General features: G+C 40.7%; 1 protein-coding gene across 6 annotated transcripts in view; it reads right to left on the reverse strand.

The window, feature by feature from the left end:
• The window catches only part of RP1 (RP1 axonemal microtubule associated), a 334,459-nt gene that overhangs the window by 60,383 nt on the left and 260,557 nt on the right, over window positions 1-13,519 (reverse strand). For all 6 annotated transcript variants that reach the window (XM_075920698.1, XM_075920699.1, XM_075920700.1 and 3 more), the window contains 3 exons: window positions 10,234-10,320; window positions 7,158-7,290; window positions 4,863-5,014 (listed from right to left, as the gene is read on the reverse strand). In XM_075920698.1, coding sequence (XP_075776813.1) covers window positions 4,863-5,014; window positions 7,158-7,290; window positions 10,234-10,320 — 372 coding nt within the window. The remainder of the gene's footprint in view (window positions 1-4,862; window positions 5,015-7,157; window positions 7,291-10,233; window positions 10,321-13,519) is intronic.

Raw genomic sequence — 13,519 nt, forward strand, 5'->3', positions numbered from 1 at the left:
AGCCATCCCAGGAAATCTAGAAACCTTAATAAGATATTAAAAGTCCCTGTTTTTTTCACTTCCCTCTCCTTACAAGGGGTCACCCTTGGTTTGCTGAATCTGTGCCCTGGGAGCGGAAGGGAGCATGTCCCACCTCAGAGTGGGATGGTTGGGGCTAGGCATGTTAGCATATAGTCGTTTAAATGATTAACCCATAAGCCTAGGCTCATGGATTGATCCAAATGACTACACACACACACACACCCATTGCTGCCTATGTATTAGAGGCATCAAGGTTGGAGGCATGAGTTGATGCCCGGAGGGGGGGGGGGGGGGGAGAGCCAGCTTTTAAGCCAGCTCTCCATGAGCACTGGATTCCACAGAGCCACCTGCTTCTCTCCACACTGCTGCCTCTAATAGAGAGGCAGCAATACAGAAGGTGGGGTGGGGCAGGCAGGAACCAGTACACGTGGGAAGCCAGCTCCCCATGGATATTGGCTCCTGAGGAGCTGCTTACCTACTGTGCTGCTGCCTCTCTATCAGAGACAGGAGTGCGGAGGTTAAGCCGGAGCCATTACGTGAGGGGAGCCACAGAGGCAGCTATGGGGGGGGGGTGGTAGGAGCTGGCTTAAATGCTAGCTCTCCTTGAGCACTGGCTTTGCAGAGCTGCCTCCCTCCACCCCGCATCAGAGGCAGCAGTGTGTGGTGGGGAGGCAGGATGCTGGAGCAGCCCCTGTCTGCAGGGAGCTTGGGCCACTCACAGACAGGGGCTGCTCCATAGGATGCTGGCGCAGCTTCTGTCTGCAAGGAGCTCAGGCCTCTAAATACAGGGACTGCTGGCATCCTGAGCTGCTGCCTCTGCTAGCACCCCTGATGTTGTATCAGAGGCAGCAGCACTGGGTGGCAGGCAGGAGCCTCTCACAGTCCGGCTCCTGCCTGCCATCGTACACCTACTGCATCCAAGACAGCAGCGTGAGGTGGCAGGGGGCTCCCCAGGAGTGGGGCCAGAAGGTCATTGGTTGCTGGCCCTGCCCCCAGGGACAACTGAACAATCATGTAATTGATTAATTTTGGTGTGCTTACATGATTATTAAATTAAATGGCATCAAACATCCCTAGTTGGAGCAGGGCACTGCTTCAGGGAGGTGGGGGATGAGGAAACCCAGATATTCTCATCATGCCTTGGTTGTTGGGCGCGCTGGGGGGAATGAGTATAGAGGACCCATAAAGCAAGGCCAGGCCTGGGTGTGCTTGGCCCATTGATGGCTCAGTGTTCTGCCCTCAGTGTATTGCCATTTTAAATGGTAGAACTTTCAGGATGTGTAGTGAGCAATCAGCACTGACCCCACCCCCTCTCTTTTAGTCCTGACCTCATGTCCTGGTTTTTTGACCCTCAGAGGTGACAACCCAACAGGAGTTTTCAATGTATGGGCTCCTGGCTCTGTAGAAGGGCCTGGAAACCCTGAGAACCCCAGCTTGCTGCTTTGAGATGGGGCTTTTCTGGTTTCTTGAGTCCTTGCATCACAGCTGGATGCTGGCACTGCTACGTCCCAACTGGAGCCAGGACTCTTGGGGCATCTTAGCTCTCCAAATCCCAATAGAGACTCCAGTACCTGGAGACTCCCCAGGTTGCCCCCAACTTCACAGGTGTAGCCCAATAGGAGCCCCTAAAGCTGGAGTTGAGAGTTCTTTCTAAATGTCAGAATTTTCTATAGAGTATAAATTTCAAGTTCCAGCCAGCTTTGCCTGTCACTCCAACTTCATGTCCTACATAGCAGGCATTCTTATTAACAGCTTTTCACCGTATCTTCCCCAGTTCTTTAAAGCCTGCCACTGCTCACTCCCTAATAAAACCTTTCCTTGACCCTGACTATTGCAAATTAAAAATCAGAGCTTGAGGGAACCACTTTGTCTGATCTCTCCAAGTACATGTAAATAAGAACACAAGAATGGCCATACTGGGTCAGATGAAGGTCCATCTAACTCAATATCCTGTCTTCTGACAGTGGCCAGTCCTAGAGGGAATGAACAGAACAAGGCAACTATCAAGTCATCCATTCCATCATCCTGTCCTAACTTCTGACAATCAGAGGTTTAGGGACATCCAGACTATGGGGTTGTGTCCCTGACTATTTTGGCCAATAGCCATTGATAGTCCATGAACATACCTAGTTCTTTTTTTGCAGTTGAGGCTTTCCTCCAGGTTAATTGTTGCAAATTCTTAGAAACTTTCAAGAGGCAGAAATTCACCCAGAAATTGTTCAAATGCAGGATCTTTCAGGTTTGTACCTTTATAGTAATTTCATCTAGGCCACATTTCCCTAGTTTTTTTATGAAAATGTATGTGGGACTGTATCCAAAGTCCTTCTAAAATCAAGATATGTCATATGTACCATTTCCCTTCATTCAATAAGCCTGACAAAGAAGAAAGTTAGGTTGGTTTGGCATGATTTGTTCTATGATCTGTGGTCTGTGCTATTTCTTATAACACTATTACCTTCAGGTGCTTATGAACTGATTGTTTAATAATTTGTGCCAGTGTCTTTCCAGTTATTAATGTCAGGTTCACTGGTTTATAACTCCTAAGGAAACTACAAAACATCAATAACCTCCCCAATAATACCATCCTTGCCACCATGGATGTAGAAGCTCTATATACCAACATCCCACATGAAGACGGATTACAAGCAATTAGAAACACTATCCCAGAGGACACTACTGCCAACCTGATAGCAGACCTATGTAACTTTGTTCTCACCCACAATTATTTCCAGTTTGAGAACAACTTATACCTCCAGATCAGCGGCACAGCCATGGGTACACGCATGGCCCCACAGTATGCTAACATCTTTATGGCTGACCTAGAACAACATTTCCTCAACTCCTGTCCCCTTTCACCCCTCCTCTACCTACGGTACATCGATGACATCTTTATGATCTGGACGCATGGCCAAGAAACACTGGAGATATTCCACAGAGATTTCAACAACCTACACCCCACCATCAACCTCAGCCTGGACCATTCTACATGAGAGATCCACTTCCTGGACACCACAGTACAAATCAACAATGGAAAATTAGACACCACTCTCTACAGAAAACCCACCGACTCATACAGTTACCTACATGCTTCCAGCTCCCATCCAGAACACACCACACGATCCATCGTCTATAGCCAAGCCCTTCGATACAACTGCATCTGCTCTAATCCCACTGACAGAGACCAGAAGCTTCAGGATCTCTACCAAGCATTTATAAACCTCAACTACCCACCCAGAGAAATAAAAAAGCAAATTAAAAGAGCCAGACGAATACCTAGAAACCATCTACTTCAAGACAGACCCAAGAAAACCAACAATAGAACACCACTTGTCATCACCTACAACCCCCAACTTAAACCTGTCCAACACATTATCAATAAACTACAGCCTATACTGGAACAGGATACCATACTCAAAGAGGCTCTGGGAGACAGACCCATAGTCTCCTATAGACAACCACCTAACCTCAAGATGATTCTTACCAATCACCACAGGACATACCACACTAATACCAACCCTGGTACCTTCCCTTGCAACAAACCCCGTTGCCAGCTTTGTCCACATATTCATTCTGCTGATACCATTATTGGACCTAACCAAGTGAGTTATAAGATCAAGAACACATATTCCTGCGCATCCAGAAATATAATCTATGCTATCATGTGCCGAAAGTGCCCGTCTGCTATGTACATTGGACAAACATCTCAGACACTTTGCCAAAGGATTAATGCCCACAAAACAGATATCAGACAAGATCACAAAGAAAAAACAGTTTCTTGCCATTTTAGCCAGAAAGGACACTCTCTCAATGACTTAACCACCTGCATTCTGCTTCAAAGACCTTTTACATCTGCACTTGAAAGGGAATCCTCTGAACTGTCATTCATGTTAAAATTCGACACTTTCCAAAAAGGGTTCACCTCTAATACCATTAACTCACAAACATCCCACTCTCCCTACCTCTAATATCATCAATTCACAGACACTTACCTTCCTTCCTCCCCCCCCCCCCCCCCGCATCCCCCTCCTGTTCTGCAATGTGATTTGTCCTTTTCATATTTGTTCATTTTTTTAATTGTATCCTTTGGTATATATGGTTGTGACTACTTTCTTCCACTATTTGATCTGAGGAAGTGGGTCTGGCCCACGAAAGCTCATCATCTAATAAACCATCTTGTTAGTCTTTAAAGTGCTACATTGTCCTGCATTTTGCTCCAGCTCTTCCTTGTTCTTCTTTGTAAATGTATGTACTATTTTTGCCCTTCTATTGTCCTCTGGGACCTCACCCATCTTGCATGAGTTTCATAAAGATCAGGTAATTAACTTTTTCTCTTGGTAACAACAATATTTTATATTGTGTTAGTTAAAACATGTTAATATTTTTTCTGACATGATGCATTTTCTTAGCATAGATAAGACTTTAATGGCCCTAACTAAACTAACACATAATGAACACATCTCAGTTAAGTGGTTTCTAAATATTGGATAGCACCTAGTATAGATATGTTAATTGTTAGGGGAGAATCCCAGCCTCCTACCTATGGTTCATCTTCAGCTGTTGTCATATTTTACTAGAAATTCATGGTTTTAAACTGCTCGCTATTACTGGCATTATTCTTAAACTGGCATGCATGTGGATCTAAAATATCTGCTGTTAGCATGTGACTGGCATTGATTTGTAACTTCTGCTGGGCTCAACATAGTATCTTTACTAAAGTTCTTGCTGTGTCTTTAGATTTCGGAACAGACTGACAAATTCCTACGTACACCACAATACTGATTTACACCTCAAACTTGTACTGAATCTAAAGAACGAAAGAAAGAAAGAAAATCCATACTAACCTGACCTCTTTCAAAACTTGCATGTGACCTTGAATGCCTAAGTTTTCTTTTGCTGGTGTCTCCATTCTCTCCAAATATTGTGATAAAGACATCTGTATCTGTTCCTGATGCAGGTAATATTCCCGTGTGAACACTGACTGAGTAAAGAACTTCTACAGTGAAAAATAAATAAATAAACTGTTAATAAAAATCTATGCCAAGTATGCAAATAAACTGAAAGGTTATAGGATAAAATGAATATTAATTGATCCTATCTTTCCCAGTTCTTTAAAAGCCTGCCATTGCTCATCACTCCCTAATAAAATCTTCCCTTGACCCTGACTACTGTGAATTATTATGATATTAGTGTGTATCACATTTTCCATCCAAATAATTCAGCTTGGTAAATACTTCTCAATTGCATGTTACAGTGTTAAAAATGTTAACCTAGATGTTCTTTACGAATGAATGTCAGAGCTCATGTTCATATTCAGAAGAAAAAATCCCTTAGTTATTGAAAGACTGTTTCAATGCCCACTAAAGTGAGTTGAAAGCTACTCACTATCTTCAATAGGTTTGGAATCAGGCCCAAATTCTCTTTATAATGAATACAGACCTCAATTCCAGTTGGAACTTGCTCACTATAGCAACATTTTATGAAAGAAAAACACAATATTAACAACAAAAATATTCCACTTATTGTTCTAGCTGCATTCAGTATTAACCTATCAGTTAGCTAATGTATGCCACTACCAATTAATTTGGTCTGGGGAAGGAGTTCAACTATTTACATTGATAAGCATTAATATTATTCACTACAGACAATAATTATCATCTGGCATGATTTTTCCATTAGGCAGTATAACAAGAACATTTTTTAACCAAGTATGTATTACTTCTGGGTAGATCTGAATACTGTAGTATACTCCAAACATCTAATTTTACGTCCTGTCCAGCTTTGAACTGAATAGGAGAAGAAACAACCTTTAATGTTTGGATGGAGTAGACTTTTGTTCATAATGTTTAAGGAATGAGACTTTTTCTCCTTTTAAATACTGTATAAAATACACTTAAAACCGAGTTTTAAAATAACACTCATATTAAAAACAAGTGATCATGTGGTACCTCAGGATGTGCCTATACTACACCGTTATTTCAAGATAACTAGAGGTATTTCGAGATAAATAGAGGTATTTGAGCATTTACACAGCCATTCCGTTATTTCAAAATAATTTCGAAATAACGGATGGCTTATATTGAAATCTGTAAACCTCATTCTATGAGGAATAGTACCTATTCCAAAATAGCTCTTTTGCAATAAGTTGTGTGTAGATGCTCCACTGCTACTTCAAAATAGCCCTCACCATGGCCATTCTAAGTTATTCCTCCCAGGGCTCTAAATCAAGATAGTATGTCTACATTAGGGAAGCCTGCCTTGGACTAATTTTGAGGTTTCCCTGTAGTATAGATGTGCTATTTCAAAATAAGCTATTCCGTAATAGCTATTTTGGTTTTTAATAAGCAAAATAAGCATCTACACGGCATGCTTATTTTGAAATAAGCTATTCTGTAATAACTATTATGGAATAGCTTATTTCAAAACAAGCATGCCGTGTAGATGTACCCTCAGAGACTAACCAAAATACATAAAATCATGAGCTTTTGTGGGCAAAACCCACTTCCATCAGATGAGATGCAACACATCTGATGAAGTGGGATTCATCCATGAAAGTTCATGATCCTATATATTTTTGTTAGACTCTAAGGTGCCACAGGACTACTTGTTATTAAATTCTGTGTGTATTTCTATTCCTACAGCACATCGATTGGATGACAATCCAAATATAAACATATTGAGACACATATTGGCCAGAATTTCAGACTTTTGTCCTTAAATGTAAAACTCTCAATCTTTTGTTTGTCCATGCAGTTTTCAATCATCATTTTAGCATGTATTTTAAATTAAAGGAACCAGGTCCCCAAGTGACATAAGTTGACATAGTGCCAATTATTTCACCGGGATTGCACTAGTGTGGCCCTCTATATTCTCAGTGTTCGACTTGGCTTTTGATGTAGTGGAAACATTAAATAAATACATGGTATTTGCTTCAAAGAGGACAACAGTTAACCATTGTTAAGCCTTCTTAGGCTTTGTTAAAAATCCAGCTTTTCACACAAGTACTTTAATCAAGGATGTCAAAAGCAACTGGGAATGACTTTTCTAAAATATTTTATAATCTTTCCCATCATTATGTTTATTCTAATTGATTCACTTTAGAAAACATTTTTTGCTTGTGCCTTGGTTCAGCAGCATACCCCGGAGTGGTGTCTTGTCTGGTCTGACTGCTGCTAGTTCTGTGACAGTCTCTGACCCATCTTCTTTAAAAAGCCACTGGTCTGCACTGTAAAAGCCCAGTTCTTGCTTAGTGTCTAGGTCTTTTAGCCGAAGCTGCAGGCAGAAGAAGAGAATTATCACATTTTTATGAAATATTTTCATATTACCCTCCAATAAAAATTGATATTTCTGCCAGTCATTTAAAATAAATTAATACAAAATATTTTATGTATAAATAATGCCTAGTTTATCATGATGAGAAATAGCTACTGCAAATCATGTAACTGGGTGATCCTAAATAAACACTTTAATGAGGTTTCGTAGAGACATAAAGACCCTCTGAATGAATCCATATGAAAGATCAGGGCCTAAATCCAGATACTAGAAACTGCTGTTTCAGGATTTCTAGAAACTGTTAAGCTACAGCAGGCCTATCTGTATATATATATTTGTCCAATGGCATTAAGGGAGATGTTCCGTTGCGACTATTACTGACCTTTTCAAGTGCTTTTCATCAGTAGGTCTCAAAGTGCTTCCCCCTATTTAATATATTTATCCTCACAACATCCTTGTGAGGTAGGGAAGTATTAATATCCCTGTAGTGAGTCAACATATTTGTACATTAACTGTTTATATTTCTTCTGCCTTTGGTTCATCTGATGCTTGATGCTGATATTGCATACATTATAGCTGGGATTTTCAAAGGCGTTTATAGGGGTTAGGTGTTCAGCCTCCTTTGAAAGTCATCAGGACTTCTATGGGAATTAGGCAAGTAAGGAGTCATAGCTACACTACAAGGATTTATCTACTTTGGGGGCATGTCTACATTACAAACTTTGGTTAACGTAAGTTACATTGTCATAAAGCTGCCACAGTATATCGCTTGTGTGTGTGCATACTTGACTCCTTGTGTTGGTGCTGAGCACCAAGAGTGCTTGTGTTTGAGTATAATGTGGTGCACCATGTGTAGGTATCCCAGTGTGCAACACGCTATCATCCAGTGCACTGTCTGTTGGAAATGTTTGGCAATGCAAACATTGGCGAAGGAACAAATGATGCATAGGTGACAGCAGTCAACTTCCCAGATTGCAAGTTCCACACACACCCACATCCCTCTTTGCTATCCACCATCTCTGAGAGAAGCCTGAAGTCAGCATAGCTCTGCACTACTGTCATAAGCATTGCATGATCCTCCACAAGAACGATTGGATGGATGACTAGGGAACACGATGACACCTTGGAAGACAGATGAATGTTGTACGCAGCAAGAACAAATTCAAAAGTATTGGTAGCATTTATGGAGTAGCTGCACATGGTAGTGTGCCGATTCCTGGTCTGATAAATGAGCGGTGATGGATGGAATCACATCATAATGCAGATTTGGGATAATGAGTATGGTTTCCAAACTCTGGGATGTGCAAAACCATATTTCTAGAGCTGTGTGCCAAGCTTGCTCCAACCCACCAGAGCATAGACAGCAAAAATGAGAACTGCACTGACAGCAGAGACATGAATAGCAATTGCACTGTAGAAACTTGCAAGGATGTATTATGACTGGTCTGTGGAAAACATTTTGGAGATAAAAAATCCACTGTGGGGTGCATTGTCATGCAAATATGCAGGGAAGTTAACCATCTCCTGCTACATACGTCTGTTATTCTCAGCAATGTGCAGGACATAGTGGATAGATTTGAAGCAGTGGGGTTTCCAAAATGTGGTGGAACAATAGATGGCAAGCATCTCACTATTCTGGTACCAGATCACCTTGTCACAAAGTGCACCAAGAATTGGTAGATCACTAGGGACACTTCATCAACATCAACGTTGGCTGGTTAGGGACGGTGCATGACATTCGCATCTTTAAGATCACAGAACTTTTTCAGAATCTGTAAGCAAGGATTCTTTCCTGACAGCAGATTACAATTGGCAATATATGTTGAAATACCAGTAGTAATCCTGGGGCACTCACCCTACTTCTTTTCCCCTTGATTCATGAAACTCTACATCAGCCATCTCAAGAGCATCAAAGAAAGATTCTGTTGCTGGCTCAGCAGGTGCAGAATACACTTGCTGTGCATTGACCTTAATACATCAACCACAACCCTACACCACTTGAGCAGGTGATGGTACTGCAGTGCTGTAATGGGGCACTTACATCAGTGGGAGGCTAGCTTAAGTGTAGACACATGTACAACTAGGTTGACATAAGACATATTTTATGTTGGCCTAACTTTGTAGTGTAGGCTGAACGTGGGACATTCAGGAAAATTAATCCAAATTAATTAAGGGGGGAATTTAAAGTGGATTATTTAAACTGCTTTAAACCCTGGTCTGAACACTCATTCAGAACTGACATAGCCTTAATTCACTTCAGTTTTATCCACTTCTTAAACGTCAATTCTCTTCAATAAGAATTGGGCATTTAACACTTTTTTTTTGAAAAACTCATCCTATTCCTTTGGCATTAATTATTATAGTAAAGATTATGTTGAGCCTTCATTATAATCTGACATTTTCGTTGTTCACGAGTCTATTTTTTCCCTTTAAATTGAAATAATCTATGCTTGGTGCGTTTTTGAAGAGACTTTTAGGAAATTTTAAAATTTGAACTATTGCCACTTGTGCACCTATTACCCTCAATAGAGATTGATTTATACATTGGCTTGATGCTTTTCTGAATTGGGGACACACCGATCAGACCTCAGTCATTTTTTTCATGAAGGGCCTCTATAGCTGCTAAAATTATGCACCAATGGAGAATAGTGGATTTTGTAATATTGATGTACTCACTAAGTATAGGACTCAGCAAATAGCAATTGATTTACTATATTCTGTGGGGATGGAGGGTGGATTTTGGCTCCACTGAATTCAATGGCAAAATTTTGACTTTTATGGAGCCAGAATTTCAACTTCTCTTTCTGACACAACCTAATCAACAGTATTCTTGCATTACAAAGAAATGATCTACATTGTATAAGGTAATGCACTTCTGATAGGTATTTTTCTATTGTTATTAAGCAAGAAGCATCCAGAAAAAATGTAATTTATGTGAAATACCTTGTGAAGTTTAATTCCTCTTTCTAAACTTGGGCCAGATAACACAAAGGAAACTTTTGTTACAGAGCCAATATCATCAACAGTCAACTGTGAAATAATAATAATAAAAAGTTAGCTGAAGTATACACACCTTACACAATTATTTTGGTGACATAAAGCACATTTTTATGTGTTTTATTTCTCTAATTCATTTTGAAAAATGAGTGACCCAAAAGAGAATGCTGATCAAGAAAACATGCATGTTAGGGTGGACAAAATCCAATGGCAAATCAGAAAATGAATCTGAACTCATACAGTGCAGTGTGCATCTTCCTCAAAAAAAAAACTTCATTAACTTTTTAAGTTAAAGTATTGCCCACCCAAAACTGTAAAAAGCAAGGAAGATCACCACTAAACCAGTAAACTACCGCGCTATGTTCCTTTTATCATTTCCTCATCTCAACCTTACTTACCTTCATTCCCTGCTCCACCAGTCACCCTTGAACTCTGACTATGTTTATTGGTTATATTTGTATGTGTTTCGATAATCAAGATTGTATTGGTGGTGGCTTCCACACATTATATTGTACAGAGCTGGGTAGTGGTTCCTTTGGTGTTGGTAAATAAGATTGTGTCAGATTACAAATGGTGGATGTTGGCATCTATTTTTCCTTCACGTTTATGAAAAAAGCTTAAGTGAAAATGTAATCTATATTCTAGCAATTGTTTGGAAAGTTGCTACATAATTGTATATAGAAATTGGAGAACTGAAATGTACATATGTTTAAGTGCTTATTTTTAAATTGACACTTGTGGTTGAAATTAAGGCAGCCCATTGGTTGTTCAGGCTGAATGTAAAGATATGCAGGCTGTGGGTGGTTAAAAGGGATTAGCTAAAATTGAGAAATAGATGAGGAGTTGAATGTTTTAACTGCTTATTACCTTGCTTTTTCTCATTTGAATTAGTGACATTGCAGCAGTGATATGTGTTAGTCCCTATAAGAATCTCTGGAACATCCCAAAGTACTCAAACTCTTTGAGCAGTTCTGGTCTCCCATGTTCAAGAAAGATGAATTCATACTGGAACTGATTCAGAGAACTGCTAGGATGATCAGAGGACATCACGATCATCTAATCTGACCTCCTGCAGATTGCAAGCCACACAATCTCTCTCACCCTCCTCTGTAATAGACCAATAAACACCCACCATTTACTCTAGTTTAAATTAGCAAGTGAGGGGTGGGGTACTGCATGTTGCTGAGGAAGACAATAAACCTCAGGGTCTCTGCCAATCTTATCTGGGGGGAGAAATTTCTTCCTGACCCCAAATACAGATGAGTTGGACCCTGACCATGTCTGCAAGACCTACCAGCCAGACACCTGAGAAAGAATCCTCTATAGAAATTAATAGCCCACCCCTCTAGTGCCCTATCGCCAGATATTGGGCATTTTTTTTACTAGCATTGTCGATAGGTCACATGCCTGTGTAAACAATCTCATCCTATTATCTCCTCCATAAACTTATCAAGCTCAGTATTGAGGCCAGTTGTATTTTATGCCCCTACTGATCCCCTTGGAAGGCTGTTCCAGAACTTCACTCCTCTGATGATTAGAAACCTTTATCTAATTTCAAGCCTAAACTTGTTGAGGGCCGATTTGTATCCAGCTGTTCTTGTGTTCACATTGGCATGCAACTTTCACAGCTCCTCACCCTCACTAGTATTTATCCCTCTGATGTATTCATAGAGACTGATCATGTTTCCCACTCTGACTTTTTTGGTTTAGGCTAAACAAGCTAAGCTCCTTGAGTCTTCTCTTCTCAGGTAAGTTTTCCATTCCTCTGATTATCCAACAGTTCTCTGCACCAGTTCCAGTTTGAATTCATCTTTCTTGAACATGGGAGAACAGAACCGTGTGAAGTACCCTAGAGGAGGTCACATCAGTGCCTTGTATAATACTTCCCTACCTCTATTGGGAAATACCTCGCCCAATGCATCCTAGAATTTCATTAGCCTTTTTCATTGCTGCATCACACTGGCAGCTCATAGTCAGCTTGTGATCAAACAACGCAGCCAGATCTGTCTTATCCTCTGTCACTTTCAATTAATAATTCCCAAGTTTATAGCAAAAAAAAATCTCATTTTTAATCCCTAAGAATATAACTTTGCAATTTATACTATTGAATTTCTTCCCATTTTGATTACTCTAATATTCAAGGCCCTTCAGTTCTTTTAGTACAGCGGTTCCCAGCCTTTTCCAGATGGGGACCCATTTTGAAAATTCAGGAAGACTTGGTGACCCAAAGCAATTCAAAACGGGGAGAAGGGAGGACAGAGCCACCTGGAGAGACACTTTTGAAATGTAATGGCGACCCATATTTGGGTCCCGACCATAGGTTGGGAAACCCTGTTCTAGTCTGAGTCCTCTTCTATGTTGGCAAAACATCCTGACTTTGTGTTATCTGTGAATTTTATTAATACACTCCTACTTTTTGTCAAGGTCATTAATAAAATGCTAAATTAGATTGGTCCCAAGACCGATCCCCGAGGAACTGTAGAAGTAAACTCCCTCCAGCCAGACAATTCATCTTTCAGTATGACTGACTGTAGTCTAACCATTAATCAATTCCTTATACACCTTTCATTTCTTATGTTGATCCCCAGCTTCTCCAATTTAACTAGTGTGGCAAAGCTCCGGTTAGTCACTGTGGGTCTCGCACTACTGGCCAATAGTGTTGGCCTCAGAGGCACACTGCGGCCTGCCACATAGCCTCTTTCTTTTTACTAGAGGCAGGTTTAGAACCACAGCCTAGTGAGCCGTACACATCACAGACTAGTCCATAAGTTAGGAGTTCTGGAGTCTTGATCTCTCTTTTCAAGGTAGATTTTGAGATAATGTGAGGGAGGTTGGGAGGAACCCAGGTCCACCCACTCCTCTGGGTTCTAGCCCAGGCACCCTAAGGCAGCGGCAACAAGCAGGGTTACTGCCTCTTGCAATCTGGCAGCTTTTTCCTGGTCCACTTCCCCAATTTGATACCTGCTCATCAGTCCTCTGCTCACACCCACACAGCTCCCCCACATAGCACTTCCTTCTTCCTATTAGAGTTGCCTGATAGCTTCACAAAAATACCAAACAGAAAAAAAAATTGTTGAGCACAAAAAAAAAAAAAAAAAAAAAAAAAAGCCAAAAACTTGTTACCAGGTGCTGCTGGGGAGACAGCAAGCTGAGCCCTGAGAAAAACAGAAAATACCGGACATTTTAAATGTCCGGTATTTTCCGGGTTTTTTACTGGACAGAAGCTGCAGAA

The sequence above is a fragment of the Pelodiscus sinensis genome, chromosome 2 (genome assembly GCF_049634645.1).
Source record: "Pelodiscus sinensis isolate JC-2024 chromosome 2, ASM4963464v1, whole genome shotgun sequence".
NCBI lineage: Eukaryota > Metazoa > Chordata > Testudines > Trionychidae > Pelodiscus > Pelodiscus sinensis.